The 21160-nt window shown below is 43.8% G+C and overlaps 3 protein-coding genes across 5 annotated transcripts in view; 1 reads left to right on the top strand and 2 right to left on the bottom strand.

The window, feature by feature from the left end:
* Nucleotides 1–338: 338 nt before the first annotated feature.
* On the bottom strand, nucleotides 339–12851 carry LOC120062405 (ras-related protein Rab-9B-like). 3 transcript variants are annotated; one of them, XR_005478398.1, is made up of 4 exons: nucleotides 12709–12851; nucleotides 4957–5290; nucleotides 740–2780; nucleotides 339–671 (listed from the first exon to the last, which is right to left on the bottom strand). XR_005478398.1 is itself a non-coding variant. In XM_039012365.1 (3 exons), the coding sequence occupies exons 2-3, from the start codon at nucleotides 5104–5106 to the stop codon at nucleotides 2322–2324; spliced, it is 609 nt and encodes a 202-aa protein (XP_038868293.1). In that variant the 5' UTR covers nucleotides 5107–5290; nucleotides 12709–12851; the 3' UTR covers nucleotides 339–2321. The 3 variants fall into 3 exon arrangements, 1 of the variants encoding a protein (XP_038868293.1); XR_005478397.1 differs by having other exon boundaries at nucleotides 339–1751; nucleotides 1840–2780; XM_039012365.1 differs by having other exon boundaries at nucleotides 339–2780.
* Nucleotides 12852–13277: 426 nt separating this feature from the next.
* fut11 (fucosyltransferase 11 (alpha (1,3) fucosyltransferase)) lies at nucleotides 13278–18306 on the top strand. Its single transcript, XM_039012364.1, has 7 exons — nucleotides 13278–13409; nucleotides 13762–14106; nucleotides 14399–14573; nucleotides 14896–15101; nucleotides 15318–15464; nucleotides 16953–17428; nucleotides 17624–18306. The coding sequence occupies exons 1-7, from the start codon at nucleotides 13401–13403 to the stop codon at nucleotides 17772–17774; spliced, it is 1509 nt and encodes a 502-aa protein (XP_038868292.1). The 5' UTR covers nucleotides 13278–13400; the 3' UTR covers nucleotides 17775–18306.
* Nucleotides 18307–18888: 582 nt separating this feature from the next.
* LOC120062133 (zinc finger protein 185-like) overlaps nucleotides 18889–21160 on the bottom strand; it is a 29035-nt gene continuing 26763 nt past the window's right edge. Inside the window, exons 16-17 of the mRNA XM_039011941.1 lie at nucleotides 19590–19695; nucleotides 18889–19386 (exon numbers count right to left, since the gene is read on the bottom strand). Coding sequence (XP_038867869.1) covers nucleotides 19288–19386; nucleotides 19590–19695 — 205 coding nt within the window. The 3' untranslated portion in view covers nucleotides 18889–19287. The remainder of the gene's footprint in view (nucleotides 19387–19589; nucleotides 19696–21160) is intronic.

Genomic DNA, 21160 nt, shown 5'->3' with positions numbered 1-21160 from the left:
CACGCTTTATTGAATAAGAACGTTATATCGTTAACATTGAAGTGTCAAAAGAGACCGAAAAAATGAAAGGGATCTCACAAAAAAAGGGATGTACCGTAGTAGGTAAGGGATGAAATTACAGCCGGTGTCTCCTACAACTCTCACACACAGGCTTTCTAGGAAGTGTTAGTCCTATAGGATGTTTGGAGAGAATACTGGATCATCTGGTGTACAGTCGTGGCCAAAAGGTTTGAGAATGACACAAATATTAATTTCCACAAAATTTGCTGCTTCAGTGTCTTTAGATATTTTTGTCAGATGTTACTATGCAATACTGAAGTATAATTACAAGCATTTCATAAGTGTCAAAGGCTTTTATTGACAATTACATGAAGTTGATGCAAAGAGTCAATATTTGCAATGTTGACCCTTCTTTTTCAAGACCCTTTGGGAGAAAATCAAAGAAAATGTCATTCCTTTGTGCAGTAAACATTTTTCCTGGTACAGTAATGTGTGTAATCAATGTTGTCAGTTCTTAAACTGAACTGGGAAAAAAGTCCAGTCTATGTCATTGTATTATATTATATTCCACCAGTCAGTCAACAGACCAGGTCTATGTCAGTGTATTATATTATATTCCACCAGTCAGTCAACAAATGTAATGAGATGTGACAGTGTGATAGACAGGTACTCTGACCAGAACATGACTCTGAGATCTGACAGGGTGATGGCCATGTTCTGGTCAGAGTACCTGTGAGACCTGACAGGGTGATGATCATGTTCTGGTCAGAGTACCTGTGAGATCTGACAGGGTGATGGCCATGTTCTGGTCAGAGTACCTGTGAGACCTGACAGGGTGATGGCCATGTTCTGGTCAGAGTACCTGTGAGATCTGACAGGGTGATGATCATGTTCTGGTCAGAGTACCTGTGAGACCTGACAGGGTGATGGCCATGTTCTGGTCAGAGTACCTGTGAGACCTGACAGGGTGATGGTCATGTTCTGGTCAGAGTACCTGTGAGATCTGACAGGGTGATGGCCATGTTCTGGTCAGAGTACCTGTGAGACCTGACAGGGTGATGGCCATGTTCTGGTCAGAGTACCTGTGAGATCTGACAGGGTGATGATCATGTTCTGGTCAGAGTACCTGTGAGACCTGACAGGGTGATGGCCATGTTCTGGTCAGAGTACCTGTGAGACCTGACAGGGTGATGGTCATGTTCTGGTCAGAGTACCTGTGAGATCTGACAGGGTGATGGCCATGTTCTGGTCAGAGTACCTGTGAGACCTGACAGGGTGATGGCCATGTTCTGGTCAGAGTACCTGTGAGATCTGACAGGGTGATGGCCATGCTCTGGTCAGAGTACCTGTGAGACCTGACAGGGTGATGGCCATGTTCTGGTCAGAGTACCTGTGAGACCTGACAGGGTGATGGCCATGTTCTGGTCAGAGTACCTGTGAGACCTGACAGGGTGATGGTCATGTTCTGGTCAGAGTACCTGTGAGATCTGACAGGGTGATGGCCATGTTCTGGTCAGAGTACCTGTGAGACCTGACAGGGTGATGGCCATGTTCTGGTCAGAGTACCTGTGAGACCTGACAGGGTGATGATCATGTTCTGGTCAGAGTACCTGTGAGATCTGACAGGGTGATGGCCATGTGCTGGTCAGAGTACCTGTGAGACCTGACAGGGTGATGGCCATGTTCTGGTCAGAGTACCTGTGAGACCTGACAGGGTGATGATCATGTTCTGGTCAGAGTACCTGTGAGACCTGACAGGGTGATGGCCATGTTCTGGTCAGAGTACCTGTGAGACCTGACAGGGTGATGATCATGTTCTGGTCAGAGTACCTGTGAGACTTTAGAAGACTTAAAGAGATGAATGAATGAGAATGTTGCTGTGCCACAAGCAGTCTGTGCTCTTGGAGGAGAACAGAAAGGACACATTAATATTATCAGATTAAAATGACTGTTATGTAGGAGGGCTAGGCCTATATGGTGAAAACACTACACAAGGCAGATACATGAAGCTGAAGCTGGCTGGATGTAGACAGCAGTTTTGTGATATACCGCAGAACGCAGACAGAGTTGAATAACATGGTGTACCTGTTACATTGTACCTCATTGATAACCTTTCAAAATCAGATGTGTTGATTATCCAATACTCTTCCAAATTAGTCTGTACCGACAACCTGACACTATTTAAAATCAGCTGTGTTGATAATCAGGTTGTCAGTAGCTTGTACCTGCATCATCATCATCGGTGGAGAGCTCCCAGAGTGCTACAGGCTAGACAGAGAGGACTCAGGGAGGAACTAGCTCCGACCAGTCCTTTCAACCAATCAGCAGCAAGAAGAGCGCGGTACTTTACGGTTGCCGTGGAGATCGATAGTGCTACTCAACAATGTGTGGTCGATCTGATCCTCCGCCGCCAGAACCTCCAGTACCGCTGCCTCAAACGCCACTCCCACGTTCGTATCGTCCTTTGCACTGGTCTCGAAGTAGGGACAACAGCCGTTCTCCTCGCACCAGGCCCGAGCCTCGTCCTCCCCCACCTCCCTCCCCTCTTTGTCCACCTTGTTGCCCAGTACAACGAAGGGGAACCTCTCTGGGTCTCGTACGTCAGAGTAAAACATGAACTCTTTCTTCCAGCTGACCAGGTTCTGGAAGCTGTGCAGGTCGTCTACAGCGAAGGTGAGGAGGCAGCAGTCGGCGCCACGGTAGAACGGCGTCCTCAGGGACTTGAAGCGCTCCTGACCAGCCGTGTCCCAGATCTGAAGGGTCACCAGGCGCCCGTCCACCTGGAGAGAGGAAGTGAATGAAAACGTTTATTGTACCGAAGAGAAACCTTTATGGCTCCCAAAAAGGATTAGATTTGTACATAATATGCACAGCAATCATAAAGATAAAACGGACAGGGGAAGAATCAATGACAGTAACACAGCATATAATACATTTATAAAAACACATTCTGTGGGGTCAAAAAGTAGTCCACTGCACTAGCCTATATAGAGAATAGGGTGCAAAGTCAAACTATAAATCAATTGAACAAATAACTGCTCAACCCCAAGACCCACCCCCCCCCTCTCCGGGAATAGAAATTAACGAACTGAATTAGAAACTGTATCCACGTTGTCTGCTGTAGTTCTTGCTTGAGATGAATATATGTGCATACAGTGCATTCAGAAAGTTTTCAGACCCCTTGACTTTTTCCACATTTGGTTACGTTACAGCCTTATTCTAAAATAGATTAAATTGTCCCCCCCCCCGTAATCTAGACACAATACACCATAATGACAAATCAAAAACAGGTTTAGACATTTTTGCAAATGTATTAAAAACAAAAAGCTGAGTACTCAGAAAAAAGCTGAGTACTCAGTACTTTGTTGAAGCACATTAAGCAGCGATTACAGCCTCAAGTCTTCTTGGGTATGACGCTACACGTTTGGCACGCCTGTATTTGGGGGGTTTCTTCCATTCTTCTCTGCAGATCCTCTCAAGCTCTGTCAGGATGGATGGGGAGCGTCGCTGCACAGCTATTTTCATGTGTCTCCAGAGATGTTCAAGTCTGGGCCACTCAATGACATTCAGAGACTTGTCCCGAAGCCACTCCTACGTTGTCTTGGCTGTGTGCTTAGGGTCATTGTCCTGTTGGAATGTGAACCTTCGCCCCAGTCTGAGCACTCTGGAGCAGGTTGTCATCAAAGCTCTCTCTGTACTTGCACCATTCAATCTTTCCCTCGATCACTATCACCACCATACTTCACCGTGAGGTTAGGGTTCACCGTAGGAATGGTGCCAGGTTTCCACCAGATGTGACGCTTGGCATTCAGGCCAAAGAGTTCAATCTTGGTTTCATCAGACCAGAGAATCTTGTTTATCATGGTCTAAGAGTCTTTAGGTGCCATTTGGCAAACTCCAAATGGGCTGTCATGTGCCTTTTACTGAGAAGTGGCTTCCATCAGGCAACTCTACCATAAAGGCCTGATTGGTGGAGTGCTGCAGAGATGGTTGTACTTCTGGAAGGTTCTCCCATCTCCACAGAGGAATTCTGGAGCTCTGTCAGAGTTGACCATCGGGTTCTTGGTCACCTTCCTGACCAAGGCCCTTCTCCCCCGATTGCTCAGTTTGGCCGGGCGGACAGCTCTAGGAAGAGTCTTGGTGGTTCCAAACTTCTGCCACTGTGTTCTTGGGGATCTTCCATGCTACAGACATTTTTTGGCACCCTTCCCCAGATCTGTGCCTCGACACAATCCTGTCTCTGAGCTCTACGGACAAATCCTTCGACCTCATAGCTTGGTTTTTGCTCTGACATGCACTGTCAACTGTGGGACCTTAAATAGACAGGTGTGTGCCTTTCCAAATCATGTGCATTCAATTGAATTAACCACAGGTGGACTCCAACTTGTAGCAACATCAAGGATGATCAATGGAAACAGGATGCACCTGATCTCAATTTCGAGTCTCATAACAAGGGGTCTGAATACTTATGTAAATAAGTTTCTAAAACCTAAAAACCTGTTTTCTCTTTGTCATTATGGGGTATTGTGATGTCATTATGGGGTATTGTGATGTCATTATGGGATATTGTGTGTAGATTGATGAGGACATTTTTGTTTAATCCATTTTAGAATAAGGCTGTAATGTAACAAAATGGTGGGAAAAGTCCAGGGGACTGAATACTTTCTAGATGAACTGAAGGTATGTATGTGGTGATGTGGTGCTGTGGGGATGCGGTGATGTGGTTCGTTGAGATGCAATACATTTCCAGAAAGGGACACAATAATTATTATTATTATTCAATTTCAGACAGAGCTTGGCTCTATCTCCTCACCTCCTTCTCAATCTCATTGGAGGAGAAGGTCCAAGGTCCCCCCCCCCCCCCCCCCCCGTCCCCCCCTTATTTTGCAGTTTGAGAAGGCAGCAAGGAGATAATGCGAAGAATCAAAAAAATACTCATTCAGAAACAGCTCTGACCTCCAGGTCTCTGTTGAGGAACTCGACCCCGATGGTGTGGAAGGACTGGGAGTCGAAGCGGTCCGTGACGTAGCGGTTCATTAAGGAAGACTTTCCCACGCCACCATCCCCCAGCAGGATCACCTTTAACAGCAGGCTCTTCCCGCTCATCACAAACCTTCCTCTGCTGCTAGGCGGCGCAGCTCACCAGGCCATTCCAAGACCAGGCCCCCTCCCTCCGCTGGCAGGCTGGCTAGCCTGGAGCCGAGCCTCCTAGCCGGGTTACTGATCACTGTGACCCAGCCTCCACCCCGATGCTAGGCTACTGGGCTAGTACTAGCAGGGTCAATGCAACCTGAAGGATGAGCAGAGAGATTTTTTTTTAAACGATCAAATGTTATTGGTATTTGGAAGATGTTACAGGTGTAGCGAAATGCTTATGCTCCAAAAGCACATTAATGCCCAACAATACACACATCCCAGAAATGTAAAGGGAATTAAGAAATATTAGAATGAGCAATGTCAGAGTCTGGAAAATAAATATATGTTTATGATGGTGTGTATAGACAGTACATGAATAGAAAAGGTGTGTACAGCAGTAGTTATATAGGATGAGCCTCGACTAGAATTCAGTACATACATATAAAGTGGGTGAAACAGTATGTAAACATTATTAAAGTGACCAGTGTTCAATGACTATGTACATAGGGCAGCAGTCTCTAAGGTGCAGGGTAGAGTACTGGGTGGAGGCCGGCTAGTAACAGTGACTAAGGTTCAGGGCAGGGTACTGGGCGGAGGCTAGTTACAGTGATTAAGGTTCAGGGCAGGGTACTGGACGGAGGCTGGCTAGTGGCCGGCTAGTGGTGTTTAACAGTCTAATGGCCTGGAGATAGAAGCTGTTTTTCAGTCTCTCAGTTCCAGCTTTGATGCTCCTGTACGGTCTCCGCCTTCTAGATGCTATCGGGGTGAACAGGCCGTGACTCGGGTGGCTGAGGTCCTTGATGATCTTCTAGATGGTAGCGGGGTGAACAGGCCGTGACTCGGGTGGCTGAGGTCCTTGATGATCTTCTAGATGGTAGCGGGGTGAACAGGCCGTGGCTCGGGTGGCTGAGGTCCTTGATGATCTTCTAGATGGTAGCGGGGTGAACAGGTCGTGACTCGGGTGGCTGAGGTCCTTGATGATCTTCTAGATGGTAGCGGGGTGAACAGGCCGTGGCTCGGGTGGCTGAGGTCCTTGATGATCTTCTAGATGGTAGCGGGGTGAACAGGCCGTGGCTCGGGTGGCTGAGGTCCTTGATGATCTTCTAGATGGTAGCGGGGTGAACAGGACGTGACTCGGGTGGCTGAGGTCCTTGATGATCTTCTAGATGGTAGCGGGGTGAAAAGGATGTGACTCGGGTGGCTGAGGTCCTTGATGATCTTCTAGATGGTAGCGGGGTGAACAGGCCGTGACTCGGGTGGCTGAGGTCCTTGATGATCTTCTAGATGGTAGCGGGGTGAACAGGCCGTGGCTCGGGTGGCTGAGGTCCTTGATGATCTTCTTGTCCTTCCTGTGACACCGGGTGCTGTAGATGTCATGGAGGGCAGGCAGTGTGCCCCCGGTGATGTGTTGGGCTGAAAGCACCACCCGATGGTGCAGTTGCCTTTCCAGGTGGTGATACAGTCTGACAGGATGCTGTCAATGGTGCATCTGTAGAAGTTAGTGAGTTTCTTAGAGTCCAAGCCAAATTTCTTCAACCTCCTGGACGTTGAAGAGGCGGTGTTGCGCCTTCGTCACCAAACTGTCTGTGTGGATAGACCATTTCAGGTGGTCAGTGATGTGCACCCCGAGGACCTAAGGCTTTTCACTCTCTCCACTGTGGCTCGTCGATGTGGATGGGGGCGTGCTCATTCTGCTGTCTCCTGAAGTCCACGATCAGCTCCTTGACGTTGAGGGAGAGGTTATTTTCCTGGCACCACTCCACCAGAGCCCTCACCTCCTCCCTGTAGGCTGTCTCGTCATTGTTAGTAATCAGGCCTACTACTGTTGTGTCGTCTGCAAACTTGATTGAGTTGGAGACGTGTGGCCACGCAGTCATGGGTGAACAGAGAGTTTGTAAGGTGGCTGAGCATGCAGCCTTGTGGGGCCCCTGTGTTGAGGATCAGCGTAGTGGAGGTGTTGTTGCCTACCTTCACCATCTGGGGGCCGTTAGGAAGTCCAGGACCCAGTTGCATAGGGCAGTGTTCAGACCCAGGGACCCAAACTTAGTGATGAGCTTTGAAGGCACTATGGTGTTGAAGATAATGCTGTTCATCGACTACTGCTCTCTTACATAGGTATTCCTATTGTCCAGATGGGCTAGGGTAGTGTGCAGTGTGATGGCGATTGTGTCATCCGTGGATCTGTTGGGGTAGTATGCAAATTGTAGTGGGTCGGGTAAGGTGAAGGTGATATAATCCTTAACTAGCTTCTCAAAGCACAGAAGTAATTTAGTTCAGTTACCTTCACTTTCTTGGGTACAGGAACAATGGTGGACATCTTGAAGCAAGTGCGGACAGCAGACTGGGATATGGAGAGATTTAATATGTCCGTAAACACTCCAGCCAGCTGGTCTAAACATGCTCTGAGGAAGCAGACAGGGATGACGTCTGGGACGGCAGCCTTGCGAGGGGTAACACACTTAAATGTCTTACTCACGTCGGCCACACCGGTGGAGGCCCTACGTTTTCCCCGTAGTGGGCAAAGGTGTTTAGCTTGTCCGAGAGCGTCGGTGTACGCAACGTAGCTGGTTTCCCCTTTATAATCCGTGATTGTCTGTAGACCCCGCCACATACGTCTCATGTCTGAGCCGTTGAATTGCAACTCCACTGTCTCTGTACTGAAGATGTGTCTGTTTGACTGCCTTACGGAGGGCATAGCTGGACTGTTTTACTCATCCATGTTCCCAGTCATCGTGGTTAAATGCAGTGGTTCGTGCTTTCAAATTTGCGTGAATGCTGCCTTTTGGCTTGGATAAGTTCTACTCGTCACAGTGGGAACAACATCGTCTATGCACTTCCTGATCAATTCAGTAACTGAGTCAGCGTATACATCAATGTTTTTTTTTGTTGAGACAACCCAGAACATTTCCCAGTCCGCATTATCAAAACAATCTTGAAGCATAAATTCCGATTGGTCAGACCAACGTTGAACAGTCCTTACCACGGGTATTTCCTGTTTCAGTTTCTGCCTATAGGAAGGGAGAAGCAGAATGTAGGTGTGATCTGATTTGCCGAAGGGAGAGGGCCTTGTAGCCTTCCTGGAAAGGGGAGTAGCAATGGTAAAGAATTATTGATGAGCAAGTAGCGCAGGCGATGTGTTTATAAAACTTTGGAAGCGTTTTCCTCAGATTTGCTTTATTAAAGTCCCCAGCCAAAATAAATGTGGCCTCATTATATGCGGTTTCCAGTTTGTACAAAGTCCAGCGTAGTTCCTCGAGAGCCGTCATGTGTCGGCTTGAGGGGGAATATACACGGCCGTGACGATAGCCGAAGAAAATGATCTTGGGGAGGTAATGCGGTCGGCATTTGATAGTGAGGTATTCCATATCGGGAGAACAAAAGGACTTGAGTTCCTGTACGTTACTGTTGCGTTTACGCACTGAAGGTAGGTGAGGAGTCAAACGCAGGAGAGCAGAGATGTCAGTGTAGCGTATATTTTAATCAGGGCAAGTCCAAAAACACTGTACAATACCCCAAAACAATGCGAACTAACAGTACTCCCGTAAGGTGCAAAAACACAACGCACCTTACTATAATAACCACACGCGAAATACACTGAGTAAAGCCTCCACAAGCAACAAGAAAAATAATCCCGCACAAACCTAAGTGGGGAAACAGGGGTAAATATACACACAGAAATTAAAGCAAATGAAAACCAGGTGTGAATGAACCAAAGACAAAACAAACGGAAAAGGAAACATGGATCGGTGATGGCTAATAGGCCGGCGACGCCGACCGCCGAGCACCGCCCGAACAGGGAGAGGAACCACCTTCGGTGGAAGTCGTGACTGTTACCACAATCACATCATGAGTAGTTAATCATGAAACACACCTCCGCCTCTCTCTTTCCCGGACAGTTCTTTCTTCTTGTCCATGCGATGTACGGAGAACCCCGCTGGCTGTATGGACAGGTACAATATACCTGGAGAGAGCCATGATTCCATGAAACAGAGCATGTTACAGTCCCTGATGTCTCTCTTGAAGGAGATCCTCGCCCTGAGCGTGTCTACTTTATTTTCCAGGGACTGAACGTTTAAGAATAATATACTCAGAAGTGGTGGATGGTATGCATGCCTTCTGAGTCAGACTAAAAACCCACTCCGTATTCCTCTTCTCGTCGGCGGCATCTTGGAGCAGTGGAAATGCCTCTGGGGGTACGAACAAGAGATCCAATTCAGGAAAACCTCATTTCTGGTTGAAATGCTGGTGAGGGACCACCTATCTAATATCCAAAAGTTATTTTCAGCTGTAGGTAATAATGAAAGAAATGTTCTGAACAAGTAATATAACAAACAACAAAAACAAAATACTGCAAAGTTGGCTACAAGGTAGGAATAGGGAGACCAAGTCTGTCAGCGCCATCTTGTACTTGTCAGTTAACAGCAGCATTATTATCTATATATGTATATATATATATATATAATTGGCTTTGTGTTCATGAGAGGCCGAAGACCTAACAGCAACCTGAGAGATACATGCTGGAAGATACTGACAATGAACACCATAACTTAGGCCTAGACAAAACAACATCCTGTCTTTCACCAGGAGGAGAAGTGGAGAGAGAGACTAGCTAGAGACAGAACAAAAGAGAATGGTTACTAAAACTGACAAACTCAAATAGCAGCAGATTTTAAAAAATTGTAAAAAAAATACTGATACAGCAACATAATCTCTCTTCCAAAACCCCTTGTATATGGAGCGCCATAAATCTGGTAACCTAGACTAACATCAGAACAACTATTTGGAAGTGATGTCCCTCCTGTCTGAGATGTGCTAGGTAATGTAAGGTCACTAGATATATGTAAGGTCACCAGGGTGGTTGTCCTCAGGGACACCTGATAGGGGTGAATGACTCTGAGAAGAAACTCCCCCTCTCACAAACCCAGGGATTGGTTGAGCTGGAGATTGGCAAGTCGTAAAATGTACTACTACTGATGAGCTAAAGTTCCTCTGCTGTACATCAAGATTCCCATGTTGTTGATAATGTAGAGACAGGAAGCAACCCTGAACCCGTGTACAGTATGGTTGAAAATCACAGGGGAGAAATACGTATTAATGCTGCAAGTGACATGGTTCTTGATTTACAATACAGCTTTAGTAAACTGCTTCTTATTATGCCACATATGAGATATCCCAATAGATAGTTAGATAGTTAGCTAACTCACAACAACTCAGAATGTATCCTCCACTACCAGAGACTTTCATAACAACAACGATGAGTCAGGAAGATGAGCACTCGACTGACTCAGGAACACATGCCAACAACAACAAAAAAGTTCCACCATAATTCGTCTTGGATCACTAAGATTAGGATCTGTATTGATCTATTTCATAATTATTGTTATGTTTATATATAAGATATTAAGCATTTTTACCACAATTTACCAATGCAAAAATTCTCATTACCGCAATAGTTTTGGAAGTCCAAAAAAGTCAACGTATAATATCTTGTTTTGTTTTTACATTCCTGACCTAATAAAAAGGCCCGAGTTAAAACGACACTGAAATCAAATATTTAAAATTGTATAAACATTTATTTAGCAATTTCACTCATTACCGCAACAATATTTTCTGACAAATTGTCACAATTACTTGTGTATGTATACGTTATTTTTATGTACACAATTGGATAAACAAAAGACAAACTAAGATTAAGCCAAAATGGCAAAAGTATACGTTAGATTTTTTCCTAAATATTGGTGCATTACGGTAATGATAAGCAGGTTTCGGAGATGAGAATGGATGTTTCAGTAATGAGTGTTGCATAGTTTGCCATTGAACAACTGTACTGAACTCTAATCAGAGATTCAGTACCCAATACATCATCAAACTGTCATTTGTTAATCCCAAATGACTTGCATAAAACTAAAATCACAGATTTTAATGCAATTGACTGAAACACCCCTTATTATAGCATAATGACAAAAAAAAGTGACTTAAATAAATCAAAAGGTCTTTATGGGTAATATTGGCATATTGGGGCATGGATGTGTTTGGTTCTAAGGTATTTTAGATGCATTTCTAAATTGAATGGGATCCTGCAAACAAATGGCATAACATGATATGCCTATAAAATATCTAAATATGGACAAGCAACTGTCTTGGGATATCTTACAAAAGTATAGGTAAGCGCTTAAACAGGCACATGTCAAATTGGGGAATATCCTCCTTTAGGTGGTGGTTGCTCTTTGCTGAAACACAAACTCCAGATTGTGGCTTTAAGTAAATTAAAATGGGGTTTATAAACCCAGATTTCTTGACTGCCCCCTACTTAATCAAATTACTGTTTTACAAAAACAAATCTATACAATAAGTGTAAGCAGTGGTCCTAGTAAATAATTAACGTTACCAGCATAACACACTCATTGACTATACATTAGAATTAGCTTATTATCATTACCAAAACTGACCCTAAAAATGAGGCAGAAATGAGAAGTGTGTTTTGTAATGACAGGCCCTTAGCTCAATCTACCAGTAATAGGAGACTGCCATTATGACTCAAAACAATTGACCACATCAGTAAAGCCCATTCATGCCTCCATGTTGGTAAGGTAAATGGGTCTTTAAGTTTTTCCCAATTTTAGCTTTTTAGTCATTAGGGTAATGAGAAGGTTAAGTGTCGTAAAGAGGGTGTTTGAGAATAAGATTCTCCTTCTGAAGGCATATAAAAAGGTTACATTTTATTTTTTTATAAAAAAGAAACGTGAAGAAATTAAATGAACTTGTGCTCATCTAAGGACTGCTCCTCTGACGCATCATGGGGAATACAACTTCATTGTAAAAAAAGGTTTGGAGTTTTTACAGCAACTTACATGTCCAAAGACACTGTTTTTACATAAACAAATATTAGATTAATGTAAACTTCTATTAACGTATACAATTTTATGATTTATGGACAAACTACAGCAAAATATTTTGTGTTTTATTCAAATAAGTTAGCGAGGTTTTTCTAAAGTAAAATGTAATTTTTAAAAATGACCCGAGAATTTTACCTGGAAGCATTTCGGTGCATACAATTCAGGCGAAAATGTCAAATGTATATAAACATAGACACTGTGCCATAAACTAGGCATCTTCATCTTTAGAATTATATTTTATTCTTGCAGATACAGCATGGTTTTCTAACTCAATTTGCTAGCGCCATGGTTACAGCTGGTTTCATGAGAATCAACCAATGAACGTAGTAGCTAACCTCAACTAACTGCTATAGTTGTTATTTTAATGTAGATAATAAAATCTGAGTGTTCCCATTTCGTAAATGTATTACACGGGACATCTAGCTAGATATAGGGATGAATAGCTAGCAAATGAAATGGCGACTATGTAATGATGATGATGATTTTTTTTTAAAGCCAGACAGACTGTTACCGTTAGCTAGCTATATTTAGTGGATGGGTTGTGATGTTGACATCAATTGTTCTGAATTATTCAACTAAACTACGAATAAACAGACCGATTTGATCACACGTGCAACATAATCAATATTACTACATGTGACTGCATTAATTTAAGGAGTAAAATCGTTTTCGTTACCTCATTCTATACCATGATATGAGTCGTGGCTTGCCCAGTTTTGCATCTGAAATGTGATGTGCTATGAACTCGCTTGTTGGGGTTGCAGTGTGTCCCAAGTCTTTTACAGTCCAGGGTAATCGTCAGTCAAAACAGGTGCGTTTTGCAACGAAAACGAGAGTTGCTATTGGACAAATGCAGGTTATTCAGCTCCGTTTGGTTCAGTTTGCTTCTGTTTAAGAACCGTTTTGCAACAGAATACGCGTAATGAATACGCCCTAGAGTTCAGTCGCGACGCCTGGTCCTAAAGTCCGCCATGCTTACCAATTCCTGGTCCATTTATTTATTTTGCTGTCAAATTTGCTCCATCCTCTGTGAGTCTGGATACTTCAACATGTTCAAAAGGCCCTGCTTTGACTGTACATATTCTCTATTTGATGTGTTTTTTAAATGTTTTATCGCTGAAGAAAATAACGTGAAAGTGCAGAGTCAGTGTGTGATTCCACTCCAGAACTGTAGATGGTAGTAATGCATTAAAAGTTGATTTGGCGTGGAGACGCATACTAGAGGAAGAGCCCAGATTATTTCCCTTTATTTGCTGCCTCCCCCTTTTTTTCTCCCCACCCAAGTACACATTTCCAGAAGAAATTCCTGAGTTCAGAGAGAGAGAGAAAAAGAGAGAAGAACGCGTCTACATTCATGTGTTTATTCTAATGATAACGGTAAGAATACGTGCGGTGTATTATGACCCTTGTAATATGTCTGATTGTGTCCCACAAAGTGGTTGTTTCAGCCAGAGAGATGGCTTTGATCCGTACTTTGACGTAGCTGGCTGGCTAGCTACAGTAGATCAGTATATTTAGTGGCTGTATACACTGAAATATCACCGTTTAGCTATCATGTAAGTGAACCATGTATGGACAGACCAGAGCCATCTATTGCATGCCAGCATGAAGCATATCTATTGGCCAATAACATCCATAGACTATGGCTCTATACTTGACTAGTGTGCAGTTTACAAGCAGACAGAATCCAAATAAAAGCACGATGTCAGATCTATATAATGGTTCTCAGATGTCTGTGGAGGGGAGGCTGGGGGCCAGGCTGGTGCCCTGCTGTGTGTGGCTGGGGCTGCTGTGTCTCCTGTCCACCCTGCCCTGTTCCTGGTCCCAGGACCCCCTTAACGTTGGGGACCCCGTGGATGCAGATCAGGGTGCCTTCCAACCACAGAGTGCACTGTCTGACATGGAGTTCTCTTCCATTGCCTCCTACCGCGGCCCCGGCAACAATGACTCACGTGGCAACAAGGACCTGCCCATCCTGTTGTGGTGGAGTGGAGGACTCTTCCCTCATTTCCCCGGAGACACAGAACGCATCGACTGTCACACCTCCTCTTGTCTGGTCACACGCAATAGGAAGGTTTGTGGTTCTAGTATTATAGCTAGGTCTTCCAATGGTTTATACTGTTGTGTGTTGTCCTAGCCTGTTCCCAGATCTGTGTGTGCTGTTTTGCCAATTCCTATGGCTATGGCCATTGTCACACCAAACAGATCTGGGACCAGGCTAGTGTTTTCTTTGTGATCTGTTAATACATGTAGTTTATAATATGTTATTAATAATAGCCCCATGTCTTTTTCATGACCATGGATTTCAGTTTGTATTGACTACAATGTGGATATGTATAAACTAGCACCATCCTAAATCTCTATAGGTTCAACTGTACCGACGTACCTCCTCCATCATCTTCTATGGGACAGACTTCAGGGCCTACGAGGCTCCTCTTCCCAGACCCTCTCACCAGACCTGGGCCTTATTCCACGAGGAGTCCCCCATGAACAACTACGTCCTGTCCCACAGCCCAGGCATCAGGCTGTTTAACTACACCGGTACAGGATGACAGCGTGTCAACTCTTATCGTGTGTAAATAAAGTAAAGTGTACTTGGAGCCAACAGTCGCTCACATAAAAAATTAAGGCTTCGTCCCAAATAGCACCCTATTCCCTATATAATGCACTACTTTTGACCAGGGCCCATAGGGCTCTATGTAGGGAATAGTGTGTTATTGGGGATGCAGTCTCAAAAGACAGCACTCACTTTAATGAATATAATTTGCAATCAGCTTTGTTTTGAATTTTATTTTTCTTAAAGCAACATGTCTTAATAAACCATACATTTCCCTTCGTTCATTTTGGATGTTCAACTCCACAGCCACCTTCAGGAGAGGCTCAGACTACCCTCTGACCCTGCAGTGGCTGCCCTCCCTGGGATACCTGCTCCAGCCTGTAGCCGTGTCTCTGGAGCAGAAGAACCACTGGAGGAGAGAGGGTCTGGCCCCCATCATGTACATGCAGTCACACTGTGACGTCCCCTCTGACAGGGACAGATACGTACAGAAACTCATGAAGTACATAGAGGTACAGTGATATGGAATGTGTTCCCTCCTAGCCTAGATGTTTTGATATAAAAGAATGTTGTCTGGTTTTTATTATCTAATGATTTGGCAGACTAGCAACCATTTGTGCGAATTGAGCCCTTTAGTCTTAACTTTTCTCCCACCCACTCTTTCTCTCTCACTCTCTCTTTCTTGCTATTTATTTCTCTCTCTCTTTCTCTCTCTTGTCCCCCTCCAGGTGGACTCGTATGGGAAATGTCTGAACAGTAAGCCCCTCCCTCAGTACCTGGAGGACACAAGTACGGCCACAGGGGAGGACGCCGGCTTTATGAGCTTCACGGCACGCTACAAGTTCCACCTGGCCCTGGAGAACGGCCTGTGTCAGGTAAGAGAGAGAGGAGGGAGTGAGAGGAGCAAGGGAGTGATAGAGAGACAATTTAGGTTTTTAGGCATGTTTGAAACTCGTGTTTTTTAGCTTGTCCTTCAATTAATGATTTTATTGTTGTTTTAGACATCCTTTGTGTGTTTTTATTTGTATTAATCTCTCTTATACAATATGAACTGAATGGTGAATAATGTATTGTGTCATTTTGGAGTCACTTTTATTTGAAATAAGAATAGAAGATGTTACTGAACACTTCTACGTGAATGTGGATGCTACCATAATTATGGAAAATCATGAATTTATCGTGAACATTTATGAGTGAAAAAGTTTCAGGAAGGAAAAAAATGTTAACCTCCCGTAATATTGATAAAGGTGAGAGGTTAACCTTTTGGGGGGGGGGGGATGATCTTTGTTCCTCTAACTTTCTCCCCATCATCATTATGTCAAATAAAAGGGTGCTTTATATTAAACAAATTGAAAAGGTACACTGAACAAAAATATAAATGCACCATGTAAAGTGTTGGTCCCATGTTTCATTAGCTGAAATAAAAGATACCAGAAATGTTCCATATATACAAAAAGTTTGAGTGTTTCTCTCAAATTGTGTGCAGATATTTGCTTACATCCCCGTTAGGGAGCATTTCTCTTTTGCCAAGATAATCTATATACCTGACAGATGTGGCATATCAAGAAGCTGATTAAACAACATGATCATTAAACAGGTGCTCCTTGTAAAATGTGCAGTTTTGTCACACAACACAATGCCACAGATAGATGTCTCAAGTTTTGAGGGAGCGTGCAATTGGCATGCTGACTGCCGGAATGTCCACCAGAGCTGGTGCCAGAGAATTGAATGTGCATTTCTCTACCATAAGCCGCCTCCAACGTCGTTTTAGAGAATTTTGCAGTACGTCCAACCGGCATCACATGAAACCACGACAGCCCAGGACCTCCACATCCGGCTTCTTCACCTGCGGGATCATCAGGGGTGGAGCTGAGGAGTATTTCTGTCTGTAATAAAGCATTTTTGTGGGGGGAAACGTATTCTGATTGGCTTGGCCTGGCTCCCCAGTGGGTGGGCATATGCCCTCCTAGGCTGCGCCCCTGCCCAGTCATGTGAAATCCATAGATTAGGGCCTCATTTATTTATTTCAATTGATTGATTTCCTTATACTGTATGAACTGTAATTCAGTAAATTTTGAAATTGTTATTTTTTTTGTTCAGGATCTAAATAATGATTTGTTTGTGGATGGATTTACTTCTACTGCATGAAGACTCTTGCGCTACAATTTTGCCCATTGAAGATCCATGAAATCTTTTTTTTTTTTTACATTCAAACTATAAGGCGTAGTCACTTCCTGGTTACTTTCATAGCGTATTGCCTTTTATTTATTTTTGTCTCTGTCATTTCATTGTTTTAACTGTAAAGCGTGTTGTGACTTCAAATGCACTTTAAATAAAGTTGGATTTAATTTGATTTCCTCCAGGACTACATGACTGAGAAGCTATGGCGCCCTCTCCACCAGGGCTGTGTACCAGTCTACCGCGGCTCCTCATCAGTAGCTGACTGGATGCCCAACGACCTCTCTGTCATCCTTATTGATGACTTCCCATCACCTCAGGACCTAGCCAAGTTCCTCAAGGCGTTGGATGAGAACGATGAAGAGTATGCTAAGTATTTACAGTTTAAGAAGCCGAGCCACGTTACCAACGTTGGCCTGTTGGAGGCACTGGAGAGCAGGGAGTGGGGTGTGAACGACATGAGCAAACCCAACTACCTCAACGGCTTTGAGTGCTATGTCTGTGACCAGGAGAATACCAGACTGGCAGCTGAACGGGCTTATAGGAAAGCCCCAGAGAAGAGCCCGCCCCCCCAGCCTAAGATGGCCAATAATTCTCATATGGGATGTCCTCTACCCAGCCCAGGGTTTGGAGACCGTCAGGATCTACACATCAATGACAGGTAGACACCACCAGTCTCAGAAATAAAGGCTTTAACCTTATAGTACATTATGACAGTGTACTGTTTACATTGAGAAATATTCCTCCATTGAATGTCTTAACATGTCTTACCATCCACACACAAGCGTTTTTTTTCTCCTAACATTTCAAATAAACTGCTGTGCTTATTAGCCGTATTTCTGTGTGTTTTTTTCAGCTGGGTCCAGATGTGGCCGCAGGACTACTGGCAGAGCTTAGATCAGGCTGAAGGATTGGAGTCTCTCATCAGACATAACGAGTCAGACCCTGCACTGCTCTGGCATCACATCCAGGAGTTGGCTATGAGGAGGGCCAGAGGACAGGCATAACTAGTCGAACCCTACACTGCTGAGGAACCACATACAGTAGGAGAGCCAGAGGTAACTGAGAAAGTTCCTTATTGCCAGTGTTTTTTGACAGAAAGAGGACAAGGAAAGAAAGCCATCTATTTGTCTAGAAACTTGCACCCCTTAACCAGTGGGGGTGTGGCCAAAGTGGATCCGCAAACCAGAGAGATGTGGACCAGCAATAAGAATCAATGAACTGATACTGAACTATCGGGAGTGTAGACTGTAAAGGATAGAGAAGATGTACAAAAATATATATATACAGTACTGCTTTTTAATGTTGTCCACTTGAGGTGCCTGGTAGCCTCATCTGTGGCACAAAAGGGCCTAATGTGTGTCCAAGTTACAGTAATGTTTTGTTATCTCAAACCTGTCGCCAAATACTTGTCTTTTCAACACTCAATAATGTACATTTTTTATACTCTATATTTATCATGTTTATATAAATCAATTTTATTGTTTTTCTGAGTCAAAGCGTCAAAGACAATTTAAAAAATAAAAATTTGATCGAAAATCGGTAGTTATTTTCTTTGCATATAGTCAAGACTGAAAGTAGAAAATTGTACCCAACTGCCAATCTACATATCCAGTTCCCAGTTAAATCTTGTCATAATAATATTTAGAGGCTTTTACATACAGTATCTTCATATTTCACAATACATTCACCAAGTTACAACATTAAAGGTACAATGCAGCCGTATATATCTCAATGTCAAACCATTTCTGGGTAACAATTAAGTATCTTACTGTGATTGTTTTCAATTAAAATGGTCTAAAATAAAAATAAATAATTGCTTCTTAGCAAAGAGCAATTTCTCAAGCAAGAATTTAGCTAGGACTGTCTGGGAGTGGTCTGAGTCCTAACTGGACGAGCCTAATGGGAGGGATATCTAACATGAAAACTAGCTGTTATTCGCAGAGAGGTTTGAAACTCTATTTGTTATTGGTCTATTAACGTATACTGCCTTGTGATGTCACCAGTCAGTCCTAAACTCCATCCCACCAAAACAGGCTGAAATTTCAGGTGGTCTTTTCAAACAGCTCTTACACTAAAAGGGAATTATCATAATTTTCACAAGTTCACAGTATTTTTCCAACCTCATAGTGTGGAAATATAAAACACAGGAAATCATGTTTTTGACTGCACTGGGCCTTTAAAGGAGAAAAAGGCAACAGAAAAAGTGGCCATTGAAACGGACGGAAGATTCAACTATATCAGTAATATGATCATATTATTATCTTTACCAACCCTAAACCATAGAATAACTGCCATAGTATTTCAGTGTTAACCTCATTCAATTCAGTAGGACCCATACAAAGGTCTGAAAACAAAATGTGACACATGGAAATTCCTGTCAAATTAAAGGTGCAGTGTCCCCTGTCTGTTAGCAGACGACAGGTCTTGATAGGAGAGAGCAGTTATATCAGCCTTCCAGTCTTGTCACCTCTGTGGCCATGAAGGAAAAGAGACGAGGAGACAAGGGGAAGAAGCAATCTACAAGACGTTGGTGTAGCAGCTCTCACAGTGGACTGTCCCTTTGTGCAGGAACATGTTGTACAGAAAGTCTCCCATTGGCTTACTGCAAACACCACACTGCAACGACAACATAGCATATTGTTAATGTAGCACAGCCAAGACTATATGAATGCTTAGTTCTAGTCTGCAATGATGCTACCTGCTAGCAACACAGCTGTTATACCACTGAAACAACCCTTTTTACAACTACCACAACATTTACAGCTGATACAGGGTCAACGTGTATAACCTATAACATGATTATAACCAGGTTTAGTTACCTTGAAGCAGGCCGGGTGGCAGGAGATGTTGAGGTGCTCGATGGTGATCTTGGCATCGTTGCCCACCTGCTCTCCACAGTACGTACAGGCAGACGTCGTGGTAGTCCTTGTAGAGGGGGAGAGACGTGTTCAGCATGGGACACAGCTCTATTCCATCAAAGCCTGACAAAACGGTATGTGTATCCATCAAGGTTATTATAGTTTTGTTATTTAATATTAGTTATTATGTCTATTCCTTTTTAGAGTTTTACTTGGAAGTTTAGTTTCAGTTTAATAAAAAACATTTATATTTTGTTTGTAAACTTAGTTTCAGTTTTAGAAAGTAGCCAATGGGTGGGAGGCTAAGAGCCATTTATATGTTGTAGGTCTATAGTTTTCTATGGGGGGGGGGTCACTTCTTACCACTTGGGGGGCAGTAATACATAAGGTGATGGACCAGGACCATAGACGTGGATACCATTTGGATCTGTGTCATGATGGTGATGGACCAGGACCATAGACACCATCTGGGTCTGTGTCATGATGGTGATGGACCAGGACCATAGACACCATCTGGATCTGTGTCATGATGGTGTCTGAGGTCTCCATCTTGAAATAATCCTTGTTCTTCTACACCAGGAAAATTAATTGGCTGATCCCTCCTGATGACTCGGCTGTCGCGACTCCAACCGGGTTATCAGGCCATGCCGACCGGGTTATCAGGCCATGCCGACCGGGTTATCAGGTCATGCCGACCGGGTTATCAGGCCATGCCGACCGGGTTATCAGGCCATGCCGACCGGGTTATCAGGCCATGCCGACCGGGTTATCAGGTCATGCCAGGAGAGATCAGTCAAATAAGTTGGAAGTCCCGCTCAGTTGACTAAATCAAAATGGTGAAAGTTCTCAATGGTGCTGCCCATGTTAATACAGGCTTTTGGCCACTAGACTACATACATGGCCTGGACATAGGTTTGGTTAGGTTTACATTATAAATCAATCCTAATGTGACTTGGATTTAAAGGTTAAGTGCCTAGACTGGTGCAAGAAATATGGTGGAAAGAAACTCTTGCCCATGTTTACACCAATCCAAAGCTTTTTTAACTTTAGTAGCAGATGTAAGAAGAATCATGTACCTCTAGCTTTATCTGACAGGAGAGGAAAAAACAACTAATATTACATAACATGTCAAATGTGCCATGACTTCATTAAACGTGTGTCACTGACTAACCCCTTCAAAAGGTTCTAATAGAAACAGCTGAAACTACAGCACCAAAAACATTCTTCACAAATCTATCAGTTCACAGCCTGCCAGCCAGCCAGCCAGCCAGCCAGCCAGCCAGCCAGCCAGCCAGCCAGCCTGCCAGCCAGCCAGCCAGCCAGCCAGCCTGTGTGTGTTTTTCTCTTCAAAAGAACAAGATTTTGTGGTTTATAACTCTTGGGATACAGGGGCAGAAACCAGATCCAGTGCCATAGTGTTGGATAAACATCTGTCCTTTACCTGTCAGAACTGGGGAGGTGACTCTGTAAACATGCCCCATTACCTCTTCCAGGTATTTCCGCAGGTACTTAATACACTGCCAGGTTGACCC

This window comes from Salvelinus namaycush, chromosome 17 (assembly GCF_016432855.1).
Source record: "Salvelinus namaycush isolate Seneca chromosome 17, SaNama_1.0, whole genome shotgun sequence".
NCBI classification, from domain to species: domain Eukaryota; kingdom Metazoa; phylum Chordata; class Actinopteri; order Salmoniformes; family Salmonidae; genus Salvelinus; species Salvelinus namaycush.
Note: the sequence above shows the minus strand (reverse complement) of the source record. Positions and strands in the feature narration are given on the sequence as shown.

Excerpts from the sequence above, each read along its gene's own strand:
- LOC120062405 (XM_039012365.1), bottom strand. The coding sequence starts at position 5,106 with ATGAGCGGGAAGAGCCTGCTGTTAAAGGTGATCCTGCTGGGGGATGGT. Across the intron at positions 2,781-4,956 it reads TCCTCAACAGAGACCTGGAG|GTGGACGGGCGCCTGGTGAC; the intron begins GTCAGAGCTGTT and ends TCCTCTCTCCAG.
- fut11 (XM_039012364.1), top strand. Across the intron at positions 14,107-14,398 it reads TGGTCACACGCAATAGGAAG|GTTCAACTGTACCGACGTAC; the intron begins GTTTGTGGTTCT and ends AAATCTCTATAG. Across the intron at positions 17,429-17,623 it reads GATCTACACATCAATGACAG|CTGGGTCCAGATGTGGCCGC; the intron begins GTAGACACCACC and ends TGTTTTTTTCAG.